Raw genomic sequence first — 23,165 nt, 5'->3', positions numbered from 1 at the left:
GAGGAAGTAAGTTATCCATCTTTGCTTAATAGACCCCAATAGATTCCTGCAGGGCATCTGTTAAAAGCCCAGTGTTATTTGTCTGGCTGTGAGCCGCAATGAAAAATGAAGGAGAGGCTGAAAAATGCCATCAGGCAATATTTGATTTCTCACAAACAATTACTGTCCCTCTCCTCACTCCGCCTCCCCTCTGTCCCTCTCTTCTTCTTCTTCGTCTCTGCAGAGCGAGATGGTGCGGGAGCTGGACGGCCACGTGCTGAAGTGCGTAAAGGACCAGAACGGTAACCATGTGGTGCAGAAGTGTATCGAATGTGTCCAGCCTCACGCGCTGCACTTCATCATCGAAGCCTTTAAGGGACAGGTCGGTCTGCACAAAAAAATATTTCCACATTCAGTCACTGTAGCACGCCAGCGCATGGCTGACATCCACACACACTCGCTGCTGCTGCCTGAAGGCAGCGAGCATATTGTCACCGCCAAAGCACATAGACACACATGCTCAGGCCTTTTTTTTTCTTTTTTTTTTTTCTTCTCAGGGACAGGGTATGTTGCCTTGGCAACAGAAACCTCAGCCCAGTGGCGACAGCCATCTTCTACCTACCTACAAGCTAAATGTTACATTAGCATAAAGTGTTAAAATAAAGATTGTGTGTTCGTGCATCATCCTTTTGTTGTCTACACATGAAAGGTCTCGGTTTCTCGACTCGGCGCTCTGACAGTAAATGTTACCACCGTGTGAGTGTTTTGCTTCTCGAGCATTTGCATGTTGTGTAACGGCACGTCTCGTACCCGGTGGCTCAGATTTGTTTGTGTAGCTGAAAGCATGTCAGGAATCTGTGTTTCACCTTCCCTGCAGGGGTGGGCCGGGTATGCAAAAGTATGCCTCTGATTAGAGCTGGGCGATAGAACGATAACGATATGTATCGCGATATAACTTTTACTCGATAGAGAAATTAAGCTATCGCGATAGACCTCGCCGCTCTTGTCCTCTTAAAAAAAAAAAAAAAAAAAAAGGTCAGCCGATCCAAATTCAGTAGCGCAGAGCTGAACCAATCACAGCCGCAGCGTCACGTCGCGTGACTTGCTACGTACAGCACAAGTGCCAAGCCGCACGTGTGTTTGTTTGGGAAGCAGCCAGCGCGTAATGGAGGAAATGAGTGTGCCGAGTAGAAAAATCAACCGAGCGTGACCGAAGAGAAAACCGATGATGGTTCCAATGCCGGAGAGATTGTCGAACGGAAGAGCCATAGAAGTTCCGTAGTGTGAAGGTATTTCGGCTATTTCAAGTCTGACAAAAAACAGAGTAGCGTGCACTGTAAATTGTGCCGAAAGCAAGTCTGGAAATACAATAAACTGGTGCATGCGTCACACTGTGCGCCACGTTATTGTTTCGGTGAAATGAATTTCTACAATACTGTTACTGTTAATTCTACTCTCTGCAGTGTTTAAATGCTTACATATACACACAGTTACTGTCCCTCCACACATACGACTCGGTTCTGCTTCTATGCCGCAGCTTTGTTAACTTTTTCCCACCGAGGCTTCTAGACTTCTGATTGGCCAACATTTCTGCACGGTTAGGAATCTAGCGCCACCTGCTGCTTTGGCATGTTCATAGCAGCGTTTTCCTTCATTTCTGCCTTTCCGTGTGAACGGGATTATTTTTTAAAACGAAAACGGAAAATCTCCGTTTTCAAAAATACCCGTGTACGTGTGGACGTAGCCTCAGTCTCTGACTGGAAGCGCTAATTCGTCATTCGGCTTTTGTCAGACTAAAGTAACTGTTAAAACTGTTAGAAAAGCTCAGCTATACAACAAGGAGAGATTGAGAATTTCCTTTTAGTTCTCAGTTTATTTGATATTGACAAAAGTTAGTCAGTTTTGTCTGTTCTTCTGTAAAACAAACTAAGATTTATTTTTAGAATTAATATTTTGTTTCTAAGTGGAATTGACAATTTAGTAGTCTGTTTCGTTTGTCCTATTTTGAAACTTAAACGCTTTAGCGGCTGCCTTTTGTGTAGTTTGCAATATTTGCCTTTATTTATCTGAAAAAGTCTCATGTTCCTTAAGTACATCTACCCTGTTGAACTTATTATGGGAAATAAATATTTAAAAACAAGCTGCTGATTATTTCACATTTTACTTGTGAGCAACGGCACATTTAAATCTTACAAATATAGTTATTTGGCTTATATCGTGATAGATATTGTTATCGCCTGAAATGGAAAAAAACATATCATGATATGAAAAAAATCTCATATCGCCCAGCTCTACCTCTGATAATTCGAGGCGCTTTGTACACCATAAGTGAAAACAGTTTGAGTTCATCTCACCTCACTGAGCTTGAGTTGATATGCGATTGTGAGCGGAATGACTAAAAATGTGCAACTACACGCGTCTCTCAGGTCTTCGCCCTCTCCACTCACCCTTACGGCTGCCGAGTGATCCAGCGCATTCTCGAACACTGCCTCCCCGAGCAGACGCTGCCCATATTGGAGGAGCTCCATCAGCACACAGAGCAGCTAGTGCAGGTGAGGCACTCAGCGCTGTCAGTCTTTGACTGCAGCTTTATATTTTTCAGGATAACGACATTTCAAGTTAGCTCAAAGAGGGGAAAAAAGCTCCTCTCGGAGCCTCCAGATTTCTGAAGTTGGCTGTGTTTGATGTGACGTCAGAGCCACCAGCTGTCCTTCTCACGTTTTTAGTTAATGTGTCTGCGGTTTGTTTTATTTAGGACCAATATGGCAACTACGTGATCCAGCACGTTTTGGAGCATGGCAGAGCCGAGGATAAGAGTAAAATTGTGGCTGAGATCAGAGGCAATGTACTGGGACTCAGCCAGCACAAGTTTGCCAGGTAAACACCAACGCGCGCGCACACACACACACACACACACACACACGTGCGCACGTTGTCAGCTCCATCTTTGTTTGAGAGGTTTTCCTTTGGTTTCTTCACACCTGCAATCAGATAAGGAACTTTTTCTGTGCCTGGGGGACGTTACGATATTTATGATAACATCTGTTACTCAGACACTTTGATCATGAACCAAACATGGTACAGCCTTTATATTTACACCATAGGCACACATTACAGAGTAGATGATCTAATGTGATTTTGGAGCTTCTTTAAGCTTTAAGTCACCTGCTGTTGTTTAAAATTCAGGCCAGAAATGATCAAATTGGGTTACAGGTACTTCATATGCAGAGACAGGCTTGTTGGTGTGGGAAAACATTTGCTTGTGTTCTCACTCCTCTATTCTTGTGGCTTTTATTAACACTGTCCCCCCTTCCTCCTCCTCCTTTCTCCAGCAATGTGGTTGAGAAGTGTGTTACCCATGCGTCACGGGCAGAACGGGCCGTACTGATAGATGAAGTGTGCAGCCTGACTGAGGGCCCCCACAGTGCCTTATACACCATGATGAAGGACCAGTACGCCAACTATGTGGTGCAGAAGATGATCGATGTGGCCGAGCCAACGCAGCGCAAAATCGTAATGCATAAGGTTGGTAAAGGGGCCAGAGGGGTCATCGTGCGTCCCGTCTAAATGTTGGGATAAAAGATGTGATTGTAATCCTCTTTTGTTCAGTGTTTACTGCAGTCACTTATGGGGAAGTCGTTGTTGTATAGCTTTGACATTTTCTGGATGAGGAGGTGTTTTCTGGCGTTTAGAGCGCTGCTCTGTGTTACAATTGAAGGATAATCATTGAACATTTCACCCTTTTTAGAGCAATCAAATGCAGTATCTGTGATTTAAAGGTTGGAAATAGTCATTTTTATTATGGTGTTGGTGTAAAGTTCAGCACATTCATTTATTCCCCAAACAGCCCGAAGCTCAAAGTGATTTAAGATGGTTTAATTCAGCTCATGAACAGGAATAAGAGGTGAATAAATTGAAGCTGTTCTCGGCTATAAAACCTATAAACCCGAGACTATTTGTTTCAGCTCTAGATGTCAAACCCTAGGGAAGCTTTTCAGCTTCCCCAGGGTTAAATTCAGCAGTCTTAAATTCAGCAGTGTGAATTGTTTTGTTGTTTGTTTTTTTAAGCAAATTAGATCGCTAACGCGAACAAAACTATAATGAAACCAACCGTCACTAATGCAAAACTGTGCAGGTGGGTTGGATTGATGAGAGCTCATCCAGCTAATGCACTCTGTTGTTGTGTCCAAGTAGCAACTACCTCTAAAGCTATTAAGGTACAAATATGTCTGCTAGCTTGACCTCCATCTATAATGGGAAAGAACATTTCAGTGAAGTTTGCATTAATGCGTACACTCACTGGACACTTCATTAGGTACATCTCGCGAGTGCCAGATTAGGCCCCCTTTCTCCTTCAGGGCTGCATTCATTCTTCGTGGCGTAGAATAAACAAGTGCTGGTGCTTTCATGTTGTTTACACCGGATTCTGACCCATCCATCCGAATGAAATCAAGACTCATCAGACCAGGTGGCATTTTTCCAGTCTTCTGTTGTCCAGTTTTGATGTGCTTGTACGAACTCTAGCCTCAGTTTCCTGTTCTTACTTGACAGGACTGACACAGTGCGCTCTACTGCATACCTGGTTCTAACAAGGGGTTATTTGAGTTACTGTTGCCTTCCTATCAGCTTAAAGCAGCCTGGCCATTCTCCTCTGACCTCTACCATCGACAAGGCACTTTCAGCAGAGAGCTGCTGCTCACTGGATATTTTCTCTGTAAACTTTAGAGATGGCTGTGCAGGAAAATCCCATTCAGATGCTCACTTTGAACTTTAGCAGCTCGCCTTGGCTGTGTCTACGTGCCTAAATCTATTCAGCCTTGTGATTGGCACTTGAACAGATGTGTCTAACAAAGTGTCGAGTGAGTGCAAATCAGAGGGCGAAATTAGAGAGCTGGGTTTTATTTATTCCTTTATTTATTAACTCTTCTAGTAATGTTTGCTCAGTCGGTTTATAGACTGGCATCTATCAACCTCAGTTAATGTCAGCCTCGTCACTGATGTGAGGTCTGCATGCATGTAAGGGGACTCGAAAAGGAGCAAATTTGTATCAATTTTTGACTAACGTGTGTGTGTGTGCGTGTGTGTGTGTGTACAGATCCGGCCTCACATTTCCACGCTGAGGAAGTACACGTATGGAAAACACATCCTCGCCAAGCTCGAGAAGTACTACATGAAGAACGGCGTCGACCTGGGTCCTCTCTGCGGCCCTCCTAATGGCATCATGTAAACTGAACCCCCTCCTCCTCCCCCACCCCAAAATCATGTCTACCACCTCCCCACCCTTCAGCTCACCTTCCTCATGCCTTCATGTCTACCCCACCCACCCCCTCGTCTGACCCTTCAGAAAGCATCATGCCCACTTCACCCCACCAAATCCTCATAGAGGACATCGTGTACCCCTCCCACCACTGTTTCCATGACAACCCTTCGGGAGGAGCCTGTTGCTACAGGCAGCCTTAGTTGGTGGGTTGGGTTTTTTCTTCTTTTTTTTTCGTGGTTGGATTTTTGGCACCCCTCCGCCCACTGGACTCCAGTCTGTAAACTGGGTGCAGTGGAAGGCAGCGACGGTGGCAGGAGGGGGTGAACAAGGAGAGGTGAGACCCACTCTACTCACCCCACTCCTCCTTTTCTTTTCTTTTTTTCTTTTTTTCCTTTTTTCCTTCTGATAAACTCAAAAGATAAATCTTTCACTTTTTGCTACTGCTGCATACACAATCCTAGAGCCCCCTCCTCCTCCTCCTCCTCTCATTCTAGCTATTTACCACTATGAGATGGAACGAGTATTTAATTTGTCTGACGTCCCCGAATCATAGACAGACACACACACACAGACACACACATGCGCGCGCGCCACCATCAGCTAACCAGCAGACAGATCATTTAGCATGGGAGATTCGTTTTCTGGTCTTGCTTCTATAAATATAACGTGTATACTTGGTGTAGACCTTTGCATATATATATATAAATATATATATAAAACTTTGTAGTTTTTCTGGTTTTTGATGTTGAATCTGTATCTATAATGTATCCTAGTAGTGACCACATACTTCTGACTGTATAATTGTACATTTGTAAACCCTTGTAATGTAAAAGTGCTTTACCACCCTTTTTTGGTATGAGAAGAAGAAAAAAAAAAGAAAAAAAATCTCACTCTGGGGGACAAAAAAAAGGAAAAAAAAAAAACTGTGCATTTCAGTGTATATTCTCACCTCCTTGGTTGTGATATATGAGTTGTTGTATATTGTAAATTGTAATATCAAATTTTGTTTTGAAAAGCCCTTTCTATACAGCGTTGTACTTGTACAAAGATTCGCCACGCTTGGTTTTATCTTTATCTCGTCACTGCTTAACTTAAAGACGTCGATCTCCCGCCGACTCCCAATTGGACACGTTCGGATAGATTAGTGGTGTCTTCTGGTTTGTTTTTTGTTTGTTTGTTGTTTTGGTGGGGAGGGGGGGGGACTTTTTGACCTTTTTTAAGATCTTTTTATAGGAATGCTTTACCCCATGAAATGTGTCATGTGTTTTGAGTACGCTGGCTGGGTGGGAGAAATAACTTTTACTCATTTAAACCCCCCTTCCCCTTCTCCCCCCAAACTCCTCAGTTACCCATGACTGTTTTCAGGGGTAAACGCGTGGATTGTACAGAGGAGACTCTTGTGTTTTTTGGCATTTTCTCTAGTGCTGTAAGTGCTGTATCATACTGTCCATGTCCTTTTGGGTGAGAGAGAGGCCGCCCGCCACAGCGCGGTGTACATTTGGAGCAGCCTTGTGTATATTTACTACGAGCACACCTGTAACCATATGTGTATAGTTAACAGAACCTGTGTATGCTTATTGCCTGGGCAACTATTTTTTGTAACTCCTGTTGTAGATTGTCTCTAAACAATTGTGTGATCTTTATTTTGAAACCAAACTGAACAAAAAAAAAAAAACTTTGAAAATTTACCCGCCTCCGCTGTGCTTCATTGTGTGTCTGGTACTCTCGTTATGTTGAATTGAGAAACAGGATCCTCTGTGCCGTAGCGTGTGTTCGATGTCTACCGAATAGATACGGCTGCAATTACACAGCAAGAGTCAAGAGAGGGGAGCAGGGCGTTTGGTCCTGATGCTCCACTTTCTCCCATAAATGTGGCTGATTAATGAGGCTGGCACCTTAATGGGGCATCGCAAGGACTGACAAACCAGCAGTGCTGAATGGAAGAAGTCGGGAACAATTTAAGTAATGTGTACCAAAAACCGCCTCTATTATTTTTGACTCCCTGCTCTGTTTATGCTCATTATGTGATCGCAATAGGAAGAGCATGAGTGAAAACCCTCCTACGGTCAGTGGAGAAGAAGTCCTAATTTACTGATAATCAGCCTGCATTGCAGTGTTGAACAGGCCTCAGTCAGAACACATCCATCTTGTAGTCCTCCAGTGCTGTCATTCAAACAGACTGCAATATATTGTCAAGAGTATTCAGTCACCCATTCAAATCGTAGGATTCAGGTGTATAAAATCAAGCACCTGGGCATGAAGACTGCCTCTATAAACATTTGTGAAAGAATGGGTCGCTCTTAGGAGCTCCAAACGGTGCTTGGAGAGCTTCACAGAATAGGTTTCCATGATTGAGCGGCTACATCACTAAGCACAATATTACAGTGGTGTAAAGCACGCCACGACTGGACTGTAGAGGAGTGGAGATGTATTCTCTGAGTCACCCTTCTCCGTCTCGCAATCTGATGGATGAATCAGGGTTTGGCGGTTGCCAAGTGTAAAGTTTCTAGGTGTAGGGTTGTTTTTCAGGAGTTGGGCTTGGCCCCTTAGTTCCAGTGAAAGGAACTCTTAATGCTTCAGTATACCAAGATATTTAATTGTCCCAACTTTGTAGGAACAGTTTGGGGATGGCCCCTTCCTGTTCCAACATGACCGGTGCACAAAGCAAGGACCATAAAGACATGAATAAGCACGTTTAGTGTGGAAAGACTTGACTGGCCTGCACCGAGTCCTCACCTCAACCTGATAAAACGCCAATTAGAGCGGAGTCTATGAGCCAGGCCTTCTCGTCCAACATCAGTGTCTGACCTCACAAATACACATCCAGAAGAAGGTCAACATTCCCATTAACACACTCCTAAAACCTGTGGAAAATCTTCCCAGAACAGAAGCTGTTATAGCTGGAAAAGGTGGGCTGATGTCATATTAAACCCTACCCTGCCTTAAGGCAGATGAGTGAATACTTTTAACAATATGTTAAACATGTATTCACTGCGAACGTGGTGGGAGAACACACCCAAGACTACCAGAATCTACATCAGACCGAGTTTTATTTGAAGACACACCTGATGGCTTTATTTGGCAGTGCTTTCTTTAAAAAAGGTCACATTTTATAAGCCTAACAAAGCATTCTGATCCCACTAATCACAGGTAGGTAAAACCTACTTAATAAACTTTCGCAATCAATCAGATGCAATTCAACATTTTCCCAAGGCTAATTTCGGGATAAGGAGGGAACACGTGGTCTGCAGTGGCAGGTGGAGCTGAGAAACCAAACGGAGGCACGCTCAAGTTCACCTTCAGACGTCGCTGGTGGTTGTAAAAGTGGCGAACACAACTTTGAGCATATGACGGGTCATTAAATGTTTCCACTCCGGTTGCTGCGGTGCAATAACAGCTAACCATACTGCAAGAGCCGAGAGGGAAGGGGGGGGGGGGTGTTATCGCGCGATATCAACCCCTCTTACGTACAGGCGCAGGTGTGACTGAGCCAATCACGGCGCAGGAGCGCGGTTGACCGTTAAAGGTGTGTGAGCGGTTAACCAAACCAACACCGCGGTCCGCTGCTTGTGAATTTACAGACTGCTTATTGTTTTGTTTTAGGGGGGGCTGCGGGTGCCTAACCGAGCTGCAGGGGGCATCCTCGCCCTTGCACGCGGAGATCCACCCCCAACCCCTACACTTCCTTTTAACGCACACATATACACACCCCCTCCTCCTGCCAAACTCCCAGGCCAGCGTCGCCATACGGAACATCCTGCCCTCAACGGAGAGGGGGAGGAGAGAGAGAGAGAGCCTGAGAGTGTGTGTGTGTTCAGAGAGAGAGAGGTAGAGAGAGCTCGTGCGTGTATTAAGAGAGCGAGAGAGACGAGGTCTGGCTTCTTCTGGTAGTAAATTATCAGATTTCGAGCGCAAAAACTCGCAGAAACAGACAGATCGGAAGGCATCGTGGAAATCTGCTTCAGCGGTGACCGGAACCAGCAGCAGGAGCGCGTGAAGCCTTGGATTAAAAAGCCCGACTACAAGGACGGATGGTCGCGCAGACGGGCGGCTCGCTCTGAAGTTGGACAGACTACCGAGGCACCGAGAGCAAGGAGCCGGCGACAGCCAGCAGCAGCTTTTTTTTTTCTTTTTTGGGGGTCCCTCCACCTCCCAGAACCCCCCACCCCTCCCACACCGGTAAAGGCAGCAGCATCGGCGGCGGCACCGGGAGGCTGTGCCCGCGCACCCCGACCATGGAGCTGCCTTGGCTGCTGGCGCTCACGGCGCTGCTTGCTCACGCCACCACGGTAAGCACGAGCCTTACATCCTTTGTTAACCGGGGAGCTCTCGTTGCGCACACGGGAGTCGGGGTGCGCGCACACGTGTATGTGTGTGTGTGAGTGCGCTATCGTTAATGAGACAGTGGCGGCGCGTCGGTGATCGGTAGGAAATCCTACACTCGACCCAGGATCCGTATTGGCCGTTCCAGACTCCTGTTAAGGAGGGGGGGCGGCTACCCCCTTGCACACCCCCTCCCCACACACACACACCAGCCTTTGTGTCTCAATGTCGGGATTTATTGTGGCCTGTGTGTCCCCTGGAGTCAGGAGGTGCGTGTGCGTGCATGTGTGGAGGAGAGGGGGGGGGGGGGGTTAATTAGCGGGTTATCTCTAATTGGGCTTGATTACGGGTGTTAGTGCGGTGCCTCGTTCTGTGGTGTCTGTGTCACCAGCTCAACATCCTGCCCTTAATTTGGGGGCTCCAGTCATACTGCGGTTTTAACGACTTTATTACCAGGTACTCGCGCTGCAGGACGATGTGTGTGTGTGTGTGTGTGTGGAGAGAGAGAGAGAGAAGGTGTGCCTGTGACTGGATGTCCAGGGGTGCTCCATTACTTCCCAGATATCAGCGCCCTCATTGTGCGGATGCCAGAATCCAACTGGGGGGCATTCTCCGGTTATAAGTGTGTGTGACAGAGACAGCCCGCGGCGGTATGTGGTTGTGGCACAAAGTGGGTGGGGTAACGGGAAAGTTAACGGCGATGCGGTCCGCGAACGAGTGCTCGGATGGAATGATGTCATCGGGAATCGCGAGGAGGCAAGCTGTTTAGGGAATGCGCGAGCCTCCCCCCTCCTCCTCTGCGCGCGCACACACAGACACACACACACACACACACACACACCTATCTCCTCTCCGGAACTATCCACGCCGAGCTTCACGCGCCCCCCGTAACACGCCCACACTTTCCGTTACCGATTAATCCAGATTTATCCCATAAGCAGCAGGAGGGGGTGGAGGAAGAGGGAGGAAGCTCGCTGAATCATTGAGAGAAAACGAGGATAGCGCCAAAAACACAAATCAAGATCCAGATCTACTTTTGAGTTTCAAGACTCAGAAGCTGGAGGTTTTTAACACGTCTCCCCTGCTGTTTTATTTTTAGCTCATCTGCAGTTTTAGTTTTATACCTTCATTCATGGCTACTTCCTGTTAAAGGTCCCGAGCTGTTCTCACTAGTGCCATACTGCAAATGCTGATATCGATCTGATACCAAGTAAATGCAGGGCCAGCCGATACCAATACCGATATTGACACTTTCAACATAGAAAATGAACACATTTTAATGATCACTAAATCACAGAGTTTTAATTTCCATGATAATTAGTTAGCATAACTAAACACATATATTTAATACGTTTTCTAATCAAATAATAATAACAATTTAACACATTTCAGCAGGCTACATAGAGGTAGAAATAGTATCGGTTCCATTGCACTAGTATTGATCTGATGCACATACCAGCACTGCTGTCGATACCATCGATATTTGGATACCTCTATTTCTCACAGGCAATTAATTAAACAGACCAGAGAAACCAGTTCTACTTCAGAGAGATCCATCAGCTTTAAGCCACCTTTATACATAGTCACAGTTTTTTTTCCATATTGTTGTACAAAAGGCCCAAATGTTGCTGCTTAATGCCTTTTCTTGCCTAATTCACCCTTGCTTTGCTTGGACCATCTTTCGTTGTTTCTGCGGTGAAGCTGCACCAGTTCTGGCAGCTGTTTTCAACACCACACACTCACAGATATAAACACTGATTAGTAGGTCAGTCGGTTGCAATCCTTGCCAAAGATCCTTGGCCTCCAGCTGACCTAATCTGTCTTTAAGTGTGCAGATGGAGACAGGTGTGTGACACACATACACGTAAATATACGCCGTGGTGAGGAGCGCACTGATAGATCAGCTGCCGTCGAGGGTCATAATTACAGACTCAACCTCAAGCAACCCCGGGCTTTGAATGCACGCGCGCATGACCCGTGGTCGCGTGCATCCGCTGATGAGCTCTTTTCTCAGATGCTTCTTGGGTTGAAGCCAGGAGACTGTGTGTGTGTGTGTGTGTGTGTGTGTGTGTGTGTGTGTGTGTGTGTGTGTGTTCTGAGTGATTCCTCTGTGTTTTGTCCCTGTGGGTATTTCCTGTTGTCAAAGCTGTGACATCACATCCGGCCGTCTTTATTTTACATGGGAGACTGATTTTCCCACAGACATCTGTTGTGTCCCACGGATAGCCTGTGTGTGTGTGCGCGCGCATCCGTTTGCCTTCATGAGAACCCTGACTGTCCATCTGTCTGTGTGTGGGCTCAAAAATAGTGAATCTCCAATGCCAACAACTTGTTCTCGCCAGCCCTCTCTCTCCTTGAACAAGTGCGTTTTATGGTGCGAGTGTGTTTGTCTGTGTTTGGCGGAAAGGCGTCGTGTTCTTGAGGATCATGTTCAACTCGTGGAATGAATCAGTGTTTTGTGCCTCCGATAGCAGACAAAGCCCCCCATAGAGAGGAAGAAAGAGAGAAGGATCAAGGAGGAGGGGAAAAAATAGCCCAAGCCGGGCGGATTGAGGGAGAGTGTGGAATGTGAGAGGCAATCTGACACAGGAAGTGGGTCCTTCTCGCTCTCCTGGAGGACAAAGTCCCCCTCACGCAAACACATACACACAAGGTGGCAGGTAGAAAACACAGCCAGGGTGGAGGAAGTATTTCAGGTGTGTGTATTAAGGGATGGGTGAGGGCATGGTATCCACCTTCCACTGGAGAGAGGAAATGAAAAGGATCATGGTTCATATCCGGAGCTGCATTCATGGACACAGTGAGAGAATAAAGATAGGCTTCAGCCCCCCTAACACCGGCCCGGGTGTTTGTGTGTCTGTTCATATCTGAAAGCAATTTCTTATCACATAGGACAGCAGATGTGCTGCATTTGAGTGAAATTAGTTTTTCTTTCTCGCGGAGAGTTTTAGTGCTCCATTCAGCCAAATGGGAATCGAAATTTCACATTTACCATTAAGGCGATAACGGCGGCGGGATGGACGGGGAGACCTGCCTGCACGGTGCCGGTCATGCCGATATGACCTCGTCTGATCTGAGAGAACAATGGGTGCTGAGAATCTGCAGCTGTGCGTGGAGTTTGACCTCCAAAATAAAAGCCGTGTGCAAAAAGCTGACAATAAATCAGAGCCCGTCATTATTGGCCCCGAGTAAGCCCAGAAAGATCGCAGCAATCTGCGGGACCTTTACCCGCTGATGTCAAACTGCATACTAATAATTTAGACGTTTCATCTCATGTGACCCTTGTTTGTGAATATTCTTCTTCCAGTGAAGAGCATGTGACTGTTTACCCAGAACACAAAATTAGTGGGTGTCTGCAACCACGAGGGGAAAAAAAGATAGTTTGTTTTATCGAGCGATTATATGCGTGCATTTTGAGGGGTTTTTCTGTCAGAGTGGAGCAAATTTCGTTTGCTTTTAACACCATTTTTTTCATTTGAGTATAAAAGTGCTGAGAAGAAGACCCAGCCTCCTTTTTTGTCCTCATGGCCATATCATTGTAATTTATTATACTCTTTACTCAGCCTGCAGATGCTTCAGAATGCTGCAGCTCATCTTTAGCAAAGACTAAATGAAGCCCCTGTGGTTGAGAAGACTTGTTCTCAGAGCTCAGATTAACATGAAGAAGGACAGAGCTTTAGTCTGATAACCTGGAATAGTTTACCTCTTATCATGAAAGGCATATTCGTCTCCATTTATACCCATGGATAATAAAGGCTGTAATGTTATCAGCTGGTGTGCAGGTTGGCTCCTGTGACTACCTGATTCAGTGGGGGTTGTTCTGCCCCGATGAGCTGAAGTAATGGTGGAATCTCTGCATTCATCTATTTGCTTTTTCTACACCTGAGCACTTCTAACTTTCACACTCTGTGGATGCATCAAAGAGCAACTCGGGGTTGGCATCTTTCCCAAGGATATTCTGACAGACGGACTGGGATCAAACCACCAAGCAAACCATGCTGATTGGTTGAGAGCTTGACAGTCTTCACTCTTCTTCTAGTTTTTAACTAGAAGTCTCACTTCTGCTCTTTTTATTTTGTAATTTCGCTCCCCTCCTCGGCTGGGCGATGAAGCAGCAGCAACACAATTGAGAGTAGCTCACTGTAGACGTAGATCTAAGGCAGACCTGATTCACAGGCTGCCTCAAAGAACTGCAGCAAAGGTGTGTTTCCAGATTAAAACACCGTTCTTCATTAGGGCAGTTGTAAGCTTTGGGGCCCAACTTTTGGACTTAACTGCTTTGCTTCTTTTGTTTTTGTTTTTACTTCCTGTTTACATTCCTTTTTTGCACGGTTTGCTTAGCTATAAACACCAAAGTGTTGACACTTGGTTAGTTTTAGACTTAATACACAGTATTAAAATCAATTTGTAGAGTAGCTGTATATCCTACAGTGTAGCCTGTTGCTTTTAGCCTGACATCAGTCTTCCCAGAAAAGCAGATAGAAGTGCAGTGACGCATGATGCAATACCCTACTGGTCAGCTGTGCCTTCTAAACACAGCATATTGATTAGTACCAGGGCGCCTGCTGGTGATTAGGGTCAGCCAATAGGCTAAATCCTTTTCCTGTTAGTTAGTTTGTTTTTGGAGGAAAGTTCTGTTTCTGCAGAAATTTGTCAGCAGTCGATCGATGTTAGACCGGCGGTTATCCGGTTGGAGATTTTGGACATGTTGCCCAACAGGTGCTTTTGTGTGGCTCTGATAACCGCTGACAACAGTCATTCAACAGTCGGGATTTGGCTGGAAGTGACTTAGCACCACAGTTTCATTAAGCTTTCCACATAAACATCAGTCATGCACAGGCTGTCAGCACAAATGAAAAGCAAGCACAAAAAAGCATCTCTCATGCTGAGAAATATCAGCATTTCTGACTTTAAATTGTAATTAACAAAAAAACAGTGCTTCTGAAGAAGAATTTGCTGTGCACAGTTATGTTTTAAACAATGTATGTGCCAAATCCCTAAATCTTTACATATTTTGCTTTAAATGGCAATGTTATTTGCTTTAATTGACAGATGTGTCATCTAATCTCTGCTTACGCTCCAGACTCGCAGGGTAGAAAGTTATCATTTAGTCCCACGCCGAGCCACGCTAACATGTCCTGATGGAAGGGGCCCCGTGTGCCGTGGAAACTTTGCCTGCTCTCTCCATGACCAGTTCACCACACGCAAGTGCAGACATGCCTGCTCACATGTGTGCGCTGACGCACTTTAGCATTGTGCCCCTAATAATCTCACAAACTCAGCGCTCACACACACACACACACACACACACACACGCACGCACGCACGCACACACACACACACACACACACACACACATATGCGTGCAGCTCCTGTGAATAGCTGTGGTGTGCAGCAGCAGTTTTGTTGATTCAGTGAGTCAGAGGGAGACGGAGAATGCTGGAGGTGTTTTAGGTAGGTCAAAACAGGCTAGGAACACACACACACACAGACTCCCTTGCAGTAATTGGGCAGCACTGCGCAGACATACTCACATACATATTCTCTGGAGTGGGGGGTTAGATGAATATAGAGACAAGAGGAAGGGAGGGAGAGGAATGGAAAGAGAAGATAATGAGGGAAAGCGATGGATGGAGGGGAGGGCATGAAATGGAGAAAGCGTGGAGAAAAAGAAAAAGAGTTAATGGCAAGACGGGGATCAAGGGAAAAGACGGGGGCAGCGAGGAAAGACGGGGAGGAATGGTGGGCGATTAAAAGGGGATAAAAAAAGGAACCTAAAAAACCAGAGCGAGGGAAGTAAAAGGACCGTGGGAGAGTGATGGAGGGAGAGAAAGGAAAGAGATGGGCCATATTGGGCAAAATGAGGACTGGATGATTGGGATGGCAGCAAAGGGATGGAGCGAGGCCAGAGCGATGGAGATGGAGGGATTTTGAGAGAGAGAGAGAGTCAGGGTGGGGGAGGGAGGCATGCACTGCTCTTTCCCAGGAGACTGTGCTCTACCTGCTCTCCGCGGCCGTCGCCATGACAACCACCATGGCTGCCGCTGTCACAGCTTTATCACCCCGCTCTCCTCTCCGTCCCCTCCCATCCCTCGTTCCCTCTCTCTTCCCCCCCCCCCCTCTCCTTCGCTCCGTCTCGTTTTCCTCTCTCCCCTCTCGTCGCTTGCTTCATTCACGTCTCATCCCGGCCTCCTCTCCCTCCTCCTCTCCCTCCTCCTTCTCCCGTTCAAGCACAGCGAGTGGGGGAAAAAACATCCAGATGAAAAGATGGCAGTTGTCTTTCACCTTTACAGTAGATGTGTGTGAGTGTGTGCGCGTGTGCTATTACAGGACTCAAAATTAGAGAGCGTAAACGCGGCACCGTCTCCCAAACCCACAAAGCATTCTGGGATCTCTGTGTGTTAGAGCTTTCGCTATAAATAAAACCCCCAGAAACAGGGCGCCTCCTTCCCACTAACAAACCCTTGTGTATGTGTGTCTGTGTGTGTGTGTTTGGCTGAGTGAGAATCGTAGATGCCTTCTAGCAGCATATTAACTATACGCTGAGATGATGCTATCATTTTTCACTCACTATCACTCGTGTGTGTGTGTGTGTGTCTTTTTAGTACCACTCTCTTCCCTCTCCCGTTTCTGTATCAACACAATAATTACATTAACAAAGGGCCGGATGGGTGGGGTCACTCGGAGTTGTCCAGTGGAGATGCTGGAATGTGTACTTCCTGGCATGCGGCTGATAAGAGTGGGGTGAAGCCACGATAAGCCCCGACTTTACACTCCCAACAGGACCCTAAGCCTCGCCTCTTGGAGGCCTCCACTTGACCCTCCACCCCCCTCTCCATCTGCCAGTCTGAGCAATTTCTACCTTTAAATAAGAAGCAAAATCCCGGAGGTTCACTCTTTATCTTGGTGATAGCGTTATGGAAATCACGAGCGTGTCAGGTTTGCCCTTGTGCAGAAGTAATCTTGGAGGAGAAGCCGTGAATAAAATATTTCTTTATTGTAGAACACGTATACACTCCCCACTCTCCTCGAGCAGCATGGCGGTCCTTGAGGTCCATCATGGAGCTAAAACAGCTGGCTCACTGTATCCCCCAAAATAGTAGTTTGATGGTATTCCCATTATTATCTTCCTCTTCAACATGATCACATGGCCTTCATTAGCTTGTTGCTAACCTGTCGTGGAGGCGGATTTGTTGGCACAGTTAAATGTTCCAGTGCTTTTGATCTTACATCCCCTGTTCCTTAGTACTCTAAAACTCTAGAAATTAAACTGAATTCAATATATTTCAGTATTTAACTGTTGGACCTTTTTTTTAAAAAAAATTATAATTTGCTTGTTTTGTTTTTTACGGTTTTATAGACTATATCATTAGTTAAGAAGAACTCATCTCCAGGACTTATTATGAAGTTAACCATTAGTTTAATAACCCGCAGTGCTATCATTTACTTTTACATTTACCACCAGCAGTCACAACTGGGAGCTTTTTTTTCTGTTGTCCATTATTTCCTGTCATCTCTCTGCTGTGTCCTTATGCATAAAAAAAATGAAGTAACAGTGTATCTTAGAAGTAGCTTAAACGCGACCATTTTAACATTTTTCTTTGGAGTTACACTTGCAGCCACTTTATTAGGCACACCTGTTCAACTACTTGTAAAAGCGCGTATCTAATCAGCCAATCGAGACATGTAGACAAGTGCAAACTGAGTATAAGAATGGGGAAGAAAGGTGATTTAAGCGGCGTGGTGTTGGTGTCCAGTGAGCAGCAGTTCTCTGGGCGAAAATACTTGTATCGATGGTTCATGCTGCTTAATGTGTGGGGGAGATTTTCTTGGCATATTTTGCCCTGACAGTTTTCTTACCCTCCCTGAGTATTGATGGCGAGTCTTTATGGCCACAGTGTATCCATCCTCTGGTGTCTGCTTCCTGTAGGATAACGCACCAGGCCACAAAGCTTAAATCACCTCAGTCTTGTTTCTTGAACTCGACAATGAGTTAACTGCATTCAAATGGCCTCCACAGTTAGCAGATCTCAATCCAATCAGCATCTTTGGCGTGTGGTGATGGATGTGCAACTGACCAATTTGCATCAACTGTGTGATGTTGATGATCATGTGTTTCCAGCACCTTGATGAATCAGTGCAATGAAGAAATAATGCACGTCTGAAGGGAAAACGAGGTCCAGTTTATAACTAGTTGCTAATAAAGTTCCCAGGGAGTGCATATCTGTGCAAATACAATTTCTTTGGGAGGTTTAGTGAGACAAAAAGTCACTTTGCATGATGGGAAGACGTTGTCTTCCACAGACATTTGATAGATGTATTGATTCGCCTGTAAAAATAAACTATAATGAAGTTAAAACAACAAAGGAGGCTGTAGCTTTTGCTCAGCTTAACTACCGCTGAATCCCAAACTCTTCTTCCTTCCATGCTCTGTTGCAAAGAACCAGTTTCTTTGTTTGCATCTTGTTTGCAGAGGCCCGATGTTTGACTTGCTCTGACTGGAAATACTACCCCTCTCCCTCTGTTTCAGAATAGCCACTATAGGCAATCAAAACCGTGTAAGGTTATTTGTACTGAATAGCGGTGGAGTACCACACAAATGGAGATGTAGGAGTAAAACAGAGAGGGTGTGTTCTCAGGGGAACATCTTTAAGGTTTCACAGGAGGAGATAAAGATTAAAAAAACGGGAACGACGTCAGATCGAATTGAAACACGAGGGATTTTACATGCATGAAAGTTTAAATGGATTCTAGTTTGTGGAAGTTTTTATTCCCTGTCTAATGGCTTTCATGTCTTAAGCGGTGTCAGAATGGGCTCAGATTGGCACTTGGATGAGAAAAGTACATGAAAACACACGTGGGTTCGTACACACGTCTCTTCCGCAGATTTTTCCTCTTCTTTCTTTCAGTCTCCATTTCCTTTAAGAATAAAGACATTTCCTCAGTTTAAAGCTACAAATATCAATTTCTTTTTCCTTTTTTGGCACTATGCGATTCATCAAGGATCCGCTTGTTTGCATACGGAAATGCACGACCTGTAAGTGTGTTTGTGGCCTTGGGATAGCAGCACGGCTACAGTGAGAGAGCATTTATAGATCTACTCTTCGAGCTTCCTGAGTGATGCATTTATGTGTTTACATGCGAATATGGAGGCAGAGGAGGCGATGACGGAGCACGGGGAGGCCGCTCATGCCGACGAGAAATACTGTGTGCTAAAGGCATGTGACTCTGTGTGTGTGTGTTTGAATTATTTAGCCCAACGTCCCGACAGAGGAGCGAACGAGGTCAGGAGCTCATTGCTGCAACGTTTTTCTTCTCTCTATCCATCCATCTTTACACCCTCCACCCACCAGCCTTCCTGCTCCTTCTCCTCCATCGCTGCAGAGCTCCTCGTCTATTCTTCCTGTCTTTATAAACAGGAAGTTAGTAACAAAAGGCTTCCCACATGTTACTCACGTCCCCTCAATTATCAGCAGGCCATGAGGGAAGAACATCGATCCAATTAATTAGGGACACTGAAACATGCTCTGTGTGTGTGTGTGTGTGTGTGTGTGTGTGTGTGTGTGTGTGTGTGTGTGTGTGTGTGTGTGTGTGTGTGTGTGAGAGAGAGAGAGAGAGAGAGAGAGTTTCTGTTTGTGTGCATGGACCTTCTGAAGTAAACCTTTGAACCCTGGTTCTTTAAAGGGCTCTTTCAAAGGCGTTTGCATTTTGAGCGAGCCACTGAAGCTAATGAGCTGTGTGTGTGTGTGTGTGTGTGTGTGTGTGTGTGTGTGTGTGTGTGTGTGTGTGTGTGTGTGTGTGTTTGTGGAGGAGGATAGAGGTTGTGTAATATTGCTTGGTGATTGCAGCACGCTTCTTTCCCCAGAGGGCCTGTCTTATAAACCCTTCCACATGCAGGTGCACACACTCATGCACACACTTGGTTTTCCTGCAGCAGGTGATTCATTCTTAATCTTTCATTCCAACAGTTGTGGATTAGCCCTAATCTCAGCCGACAGAGACTCGGGTCTGAAAGGCTGACTGACACCAGGATTGTGCGCACAAACACGTCTGTGAACGTATTGTTTATTTAGCCGTGTGTATGACATGATAATTGTTTCCCTTGTCCGATCGAGCGCGGTGTCTGTGTGACAGGACACGACATGATGGAGGTAGATACAATAGACAGAGCGACAGGTCGCACAACACTGAAACATTATACCCAGCATGAGGACGAGAGAGAGGAGGTATTTATAGAGGAGAGGCGTTTCGTCTTCACGGCGATGATTTCTTCCTTTTTCTCTGGTTGACATTTTAAAATGAGCCCAGTCAGCCTCTGATGTGAGCTGTGCCTTTATTTACTTTGGTTCAAATTTAAAGGTTCTTTGGTTAGCATACAAACAACATGTGTTATTGTTTCTCTGCATAATTTAACCATTAACTGAACTGCAGTCGGCAACCAGCAGTGTTACATTTGTGGCTGTGGTTACCGTAGACACCATCAAAGATGTACCTAGCTAGTGTGATGTCATCCACTGTTTTTTGATGCCTCGGGGTGAACATTTTCATCCTCAGCATCTTTGGTGTTTTGAACTTGGACGTGATGAGAGAGACCACACACCGATTGGCTAACAACATGTCAATCCCAGGTGATTAGCCAATGAGCATTCACTAGTTAATCCACACTTCTGGAATACAGTGTTACCAAGATTTATAACTTCTTTTATCCAATATGACCTGAAATGAGTGACTGAGCCCCTAAAACTTCTGAGGTTTCGCAGACACGTGGTCGTTTTTGTCTTATCCCCCATTTTGGATGTGGTGTAATCATGGTGGCACTGTAGGGTCAGGTGAGTATCGGCCCAGTCACACAGGCCTACAGACTGGTTCATGAGCATGCGGTGACCAATGCATATTCCCCGACATTGCGATTGTTCTGTTTACCTGCACAGAAGACACCAAATGGCCTACAAACGCTCGCCAGCCACTTTCCAAAGTGACTTCCAGCTATCACTTTTCAGACCTGAAAGCTATGTCCATCTTTCGTACTGGCTTTGTTGGTTACAAAAAGACTCCCGGTTGCGTAAAAGTCTGTAGGGAAAAAATGCCAGTAAGCGTGTGGTTTTTACAGGAAGATCCACCCCTCGCCTGTCACATCCAGTCTCAAAACACCAAAATGGCAACGTCCAAGAGCTCGAGGCTTCACTAACCAGTGGGTGCGGTCACAGTGGCAACATCCATCTTGCAGACTGTAGTTTACTGTCTTTGATCTGACTGTGGTTGAATTGTAATGTTAGATAATAAAGTAAATTGAAAACAGCAAGCTAATTGAGCAGATTAACTATCACAGGCAGTTTGGATGAATAAGATCCACTTGAGATATCCATTTGGCTACATTAGACGGACAGAAATCTGTCTTCATTAGTAGGATAGCTAGTGGTGGCTAATATTACCCTCGGAGCCAGTTCTTTGTGGATGTTAGTGATTAGTGGACACCGTTTCTGAGCTAACAATTGCTAATTTGCTCATTGTTGTTGCTACAATGCTGCGTCCTCCGGATTATTGCAAGAAATCTTTCCCAAGTCCCTCGCATAAAAATCAATTCACAGGATTTTGGAGATGAGAGAGAGATTGGGATGGTTTGCTCTATAAAAATACAGATGTAAGATGATTGACAAGGTAGAAAAACAAGAGGAAGAAATACATTTGTGCCAAACAAAACACTACACGACATGAAACGTGGCTCAGCGCACTTGGAAATAATTCATCCATCCATTTTTTTATGCTTATCCAATTTAGGGTCTCACGTGAGACCCCGGACAGGTCGCCAATCTGTCGTAGGGCCACCTGCATACACGGAGAGACAAATATTGGTGGTTGCGTAGTCTCCCAAAAACTGAACAAGGCACCAAGGTGTGGCGACAGACGTGATTAGGTGTGGTGCAGAGGTGGAGGGAGAGAAGATTTGAAGAAAATGAAAGGGGAATGAGGTCAGAGGCAATCACAGACTAAAGTTGTATGAGAAGACTTTGTGCTGGCCAAAGTGCAAGTCAGAAGCAGATTGGAGAGGAGAACAAAACGCAGCTGATGTGGTGAGGGTGGGGGGGTGACAGGGGTGACCAGGCAGAGAATCGAATTTGTTAATATGTAAAAGTGGTAAGAGGAGCTCATCAGAAAATAGAGGAAGAATGGGGAGGGACTGACTTTATGTAGAGTGAAATGATGAAAGAGCAGAGGCGCTGACGAGGGAGAAAAATGAGAAATTGAAAGGGAGATAGACGGGGTGGATTGGAGCCGTGCTAGCTGTAAAGAAACAGAGAGAGAGGGAGACAGGGGTAGCCTGGTGGTTAACACACGCCTGTAAAGAGCTTATAGCGGCTGATACAGATTGAATGGAAAGAACAACCTGGACAGGATTACATAGAGACGAGAGACAGGAGGGCTATAAGAGCAAGATGGTATCATAACCCATACATTTCCCTGTCCTCCACTAACGCATCTCCGCTAGTTTACACGGATGCTGACCACCTCGTTACTTTCAGACTCCACAATCACTCTTTAATTAAGTCGGAGCCCACAGTACCAGGCGGTTACTGATCACCAATTGTTATACTAAGCAGTGTGTAGCTAATCTGTGCGTTAGACAATCATTCTCAAGCTATTAGTTACTTAAATACACCTCTTAATTAATTAGTCAGTGAGTAATGTTGCCCACTGAGAGATAAAGCTATCTTTAGCTGTAAAGAACAGTCAGAAATGAATGAGCATGGTTTCACTTGGAGCTTGTGATGATATTTGATTCAACAGAGGCTGAAGGGAGATAACACTGTCTGGTTGGCAATGAATCTTCCCCACCTGAATAACATTAAAGGCTGCGCTCATATCTGGCCTGTTAATCCTGGTTAGACGCTTATTTACAGCTACCTGCTGCACGCACGCATTAATTTTGCTAGATGTACCGTGCAGCAGTGGTTTCCTACTGTTTTGGCTGTTTAAAGGAATAGTTTGGGCTTTTGGGAAACACAAATGCTGGTTTCTTTCTAAAGCTTAACTTTGTGTTCTGTGTTGAGACCAAAGACTGTATGTAAAAGAAGGACACAGCCAGTCTGACTTCACGTTTTGGTTAAGCAAACTTTTATGTTGTATTTTATGTAGTGCTGTCAGCGTTAATCTTATTAAAATGATGTTAACGCCATAACCGCATTAATGCGGCAAATCTCCGTTAGCGAGTTAGCGCGGATCACCCCGTGCATGGGGTTGCGCGGCGCTAACGAGCTAACCGTGCAAACGCATTGATGCCCTGCAGCCCCACGCATGAGGTGATCCGATTGTCGTGTTAATGCGGTTATGGCGTTAACGTCATTTTAACGAGATTAATGCTGACAGAACTAATTTTATGTTTTTTGGAGCCACAATTAATGATATTTGAACAAAACTGTGGCAGCTAAGTAATTGGCTAAAGCTAGCTAGCTTAGCTGGCAAAGTAAACATACTGACTGTGTGTGAGAGCATCACACAAATAAATGCACCCATTTATCAGAACTAAAATATTTAAAAAAATTACAAGTACCCTTATGTAGCCTTATGTTGTCCAACCTTAAAAATGACTAGATAGGAACCACAG

At 45.4% G+C, this 23,165-nt stretch overlaps 2 protein-coding genes across 6 annotated transcripts in view; both read left to right on the top strand.

Annotated features, from left to right (window-relative positions):
* The window catches only part of pum1 (pumilio RNA-binding family member 1), a 29,767-nt gene extending 22,840 nt beyond the window's left edge, over positions 1–6,927 (top strand). For all 5 annotated transcript variants that reach the window (XM_080863415.1, XM_080863412.1, XM_080863414.1 and 2 more), the window contains exons 19-23: positions 224–361; positions 2,406–2,531; positions 2,735–2,856; positions 3,312–3,504; positions 5,075–6,927. In XM_080863415.1, the coding sequence (XP_080719541.1) occupies positions 224–361; positions 2,406–2,531; positions 2,735–2,856; positions 3,312–3,504; positions 5,075–5,206 (711 nt within the window). In that variant the 3' untranslated portion in view covers positions 5,207–6,927. The remainder of the gene's footprint in view (positions 1–223; positions 362–2,405; positions 2,532–2,734; positions 2,857–3,311; positions 3,505–5,074) is intronic.
* A 2,060-nt stretch (positions 6,928–8,987) lies between these two features.
* Positions 8,988–23,165, top strand: part of sdc3 (syndecan 3) — a 43,878-nt gene continuing 29,700 nt past the window's right edge. Inside the window, exon 1 of the mRNA XM_080862901.1 lies at positions 8,988–9,528. Coding sequence (XP_080719027.1) covers positions 9,475–9,528 — 54 coding nt within the window. The 5' untranslated portion in view covers positions 8,988–9,474. The remainder of the gene's footprint in view (positions 9,529–23,165) is intronic.

This window comes from Rhamphochromis sp. 'chilingali', assembly GCF_963969265.1.
Source record: "Rhamphochromis sp. 'chilingali' genome assembly, chromosome: 17".
Taxonomy (NCBI): domain Eukaryota; kingdom Metazoa; phylum Chordata; class Actinopteri; order Cichliformes; family Cichlidae; genus Rhamphochromis; species Rhamphochromis sp. 'chilingali'.
This window is presented reverse-complemented; position numbering and strand designations above follow the sequence as displayed.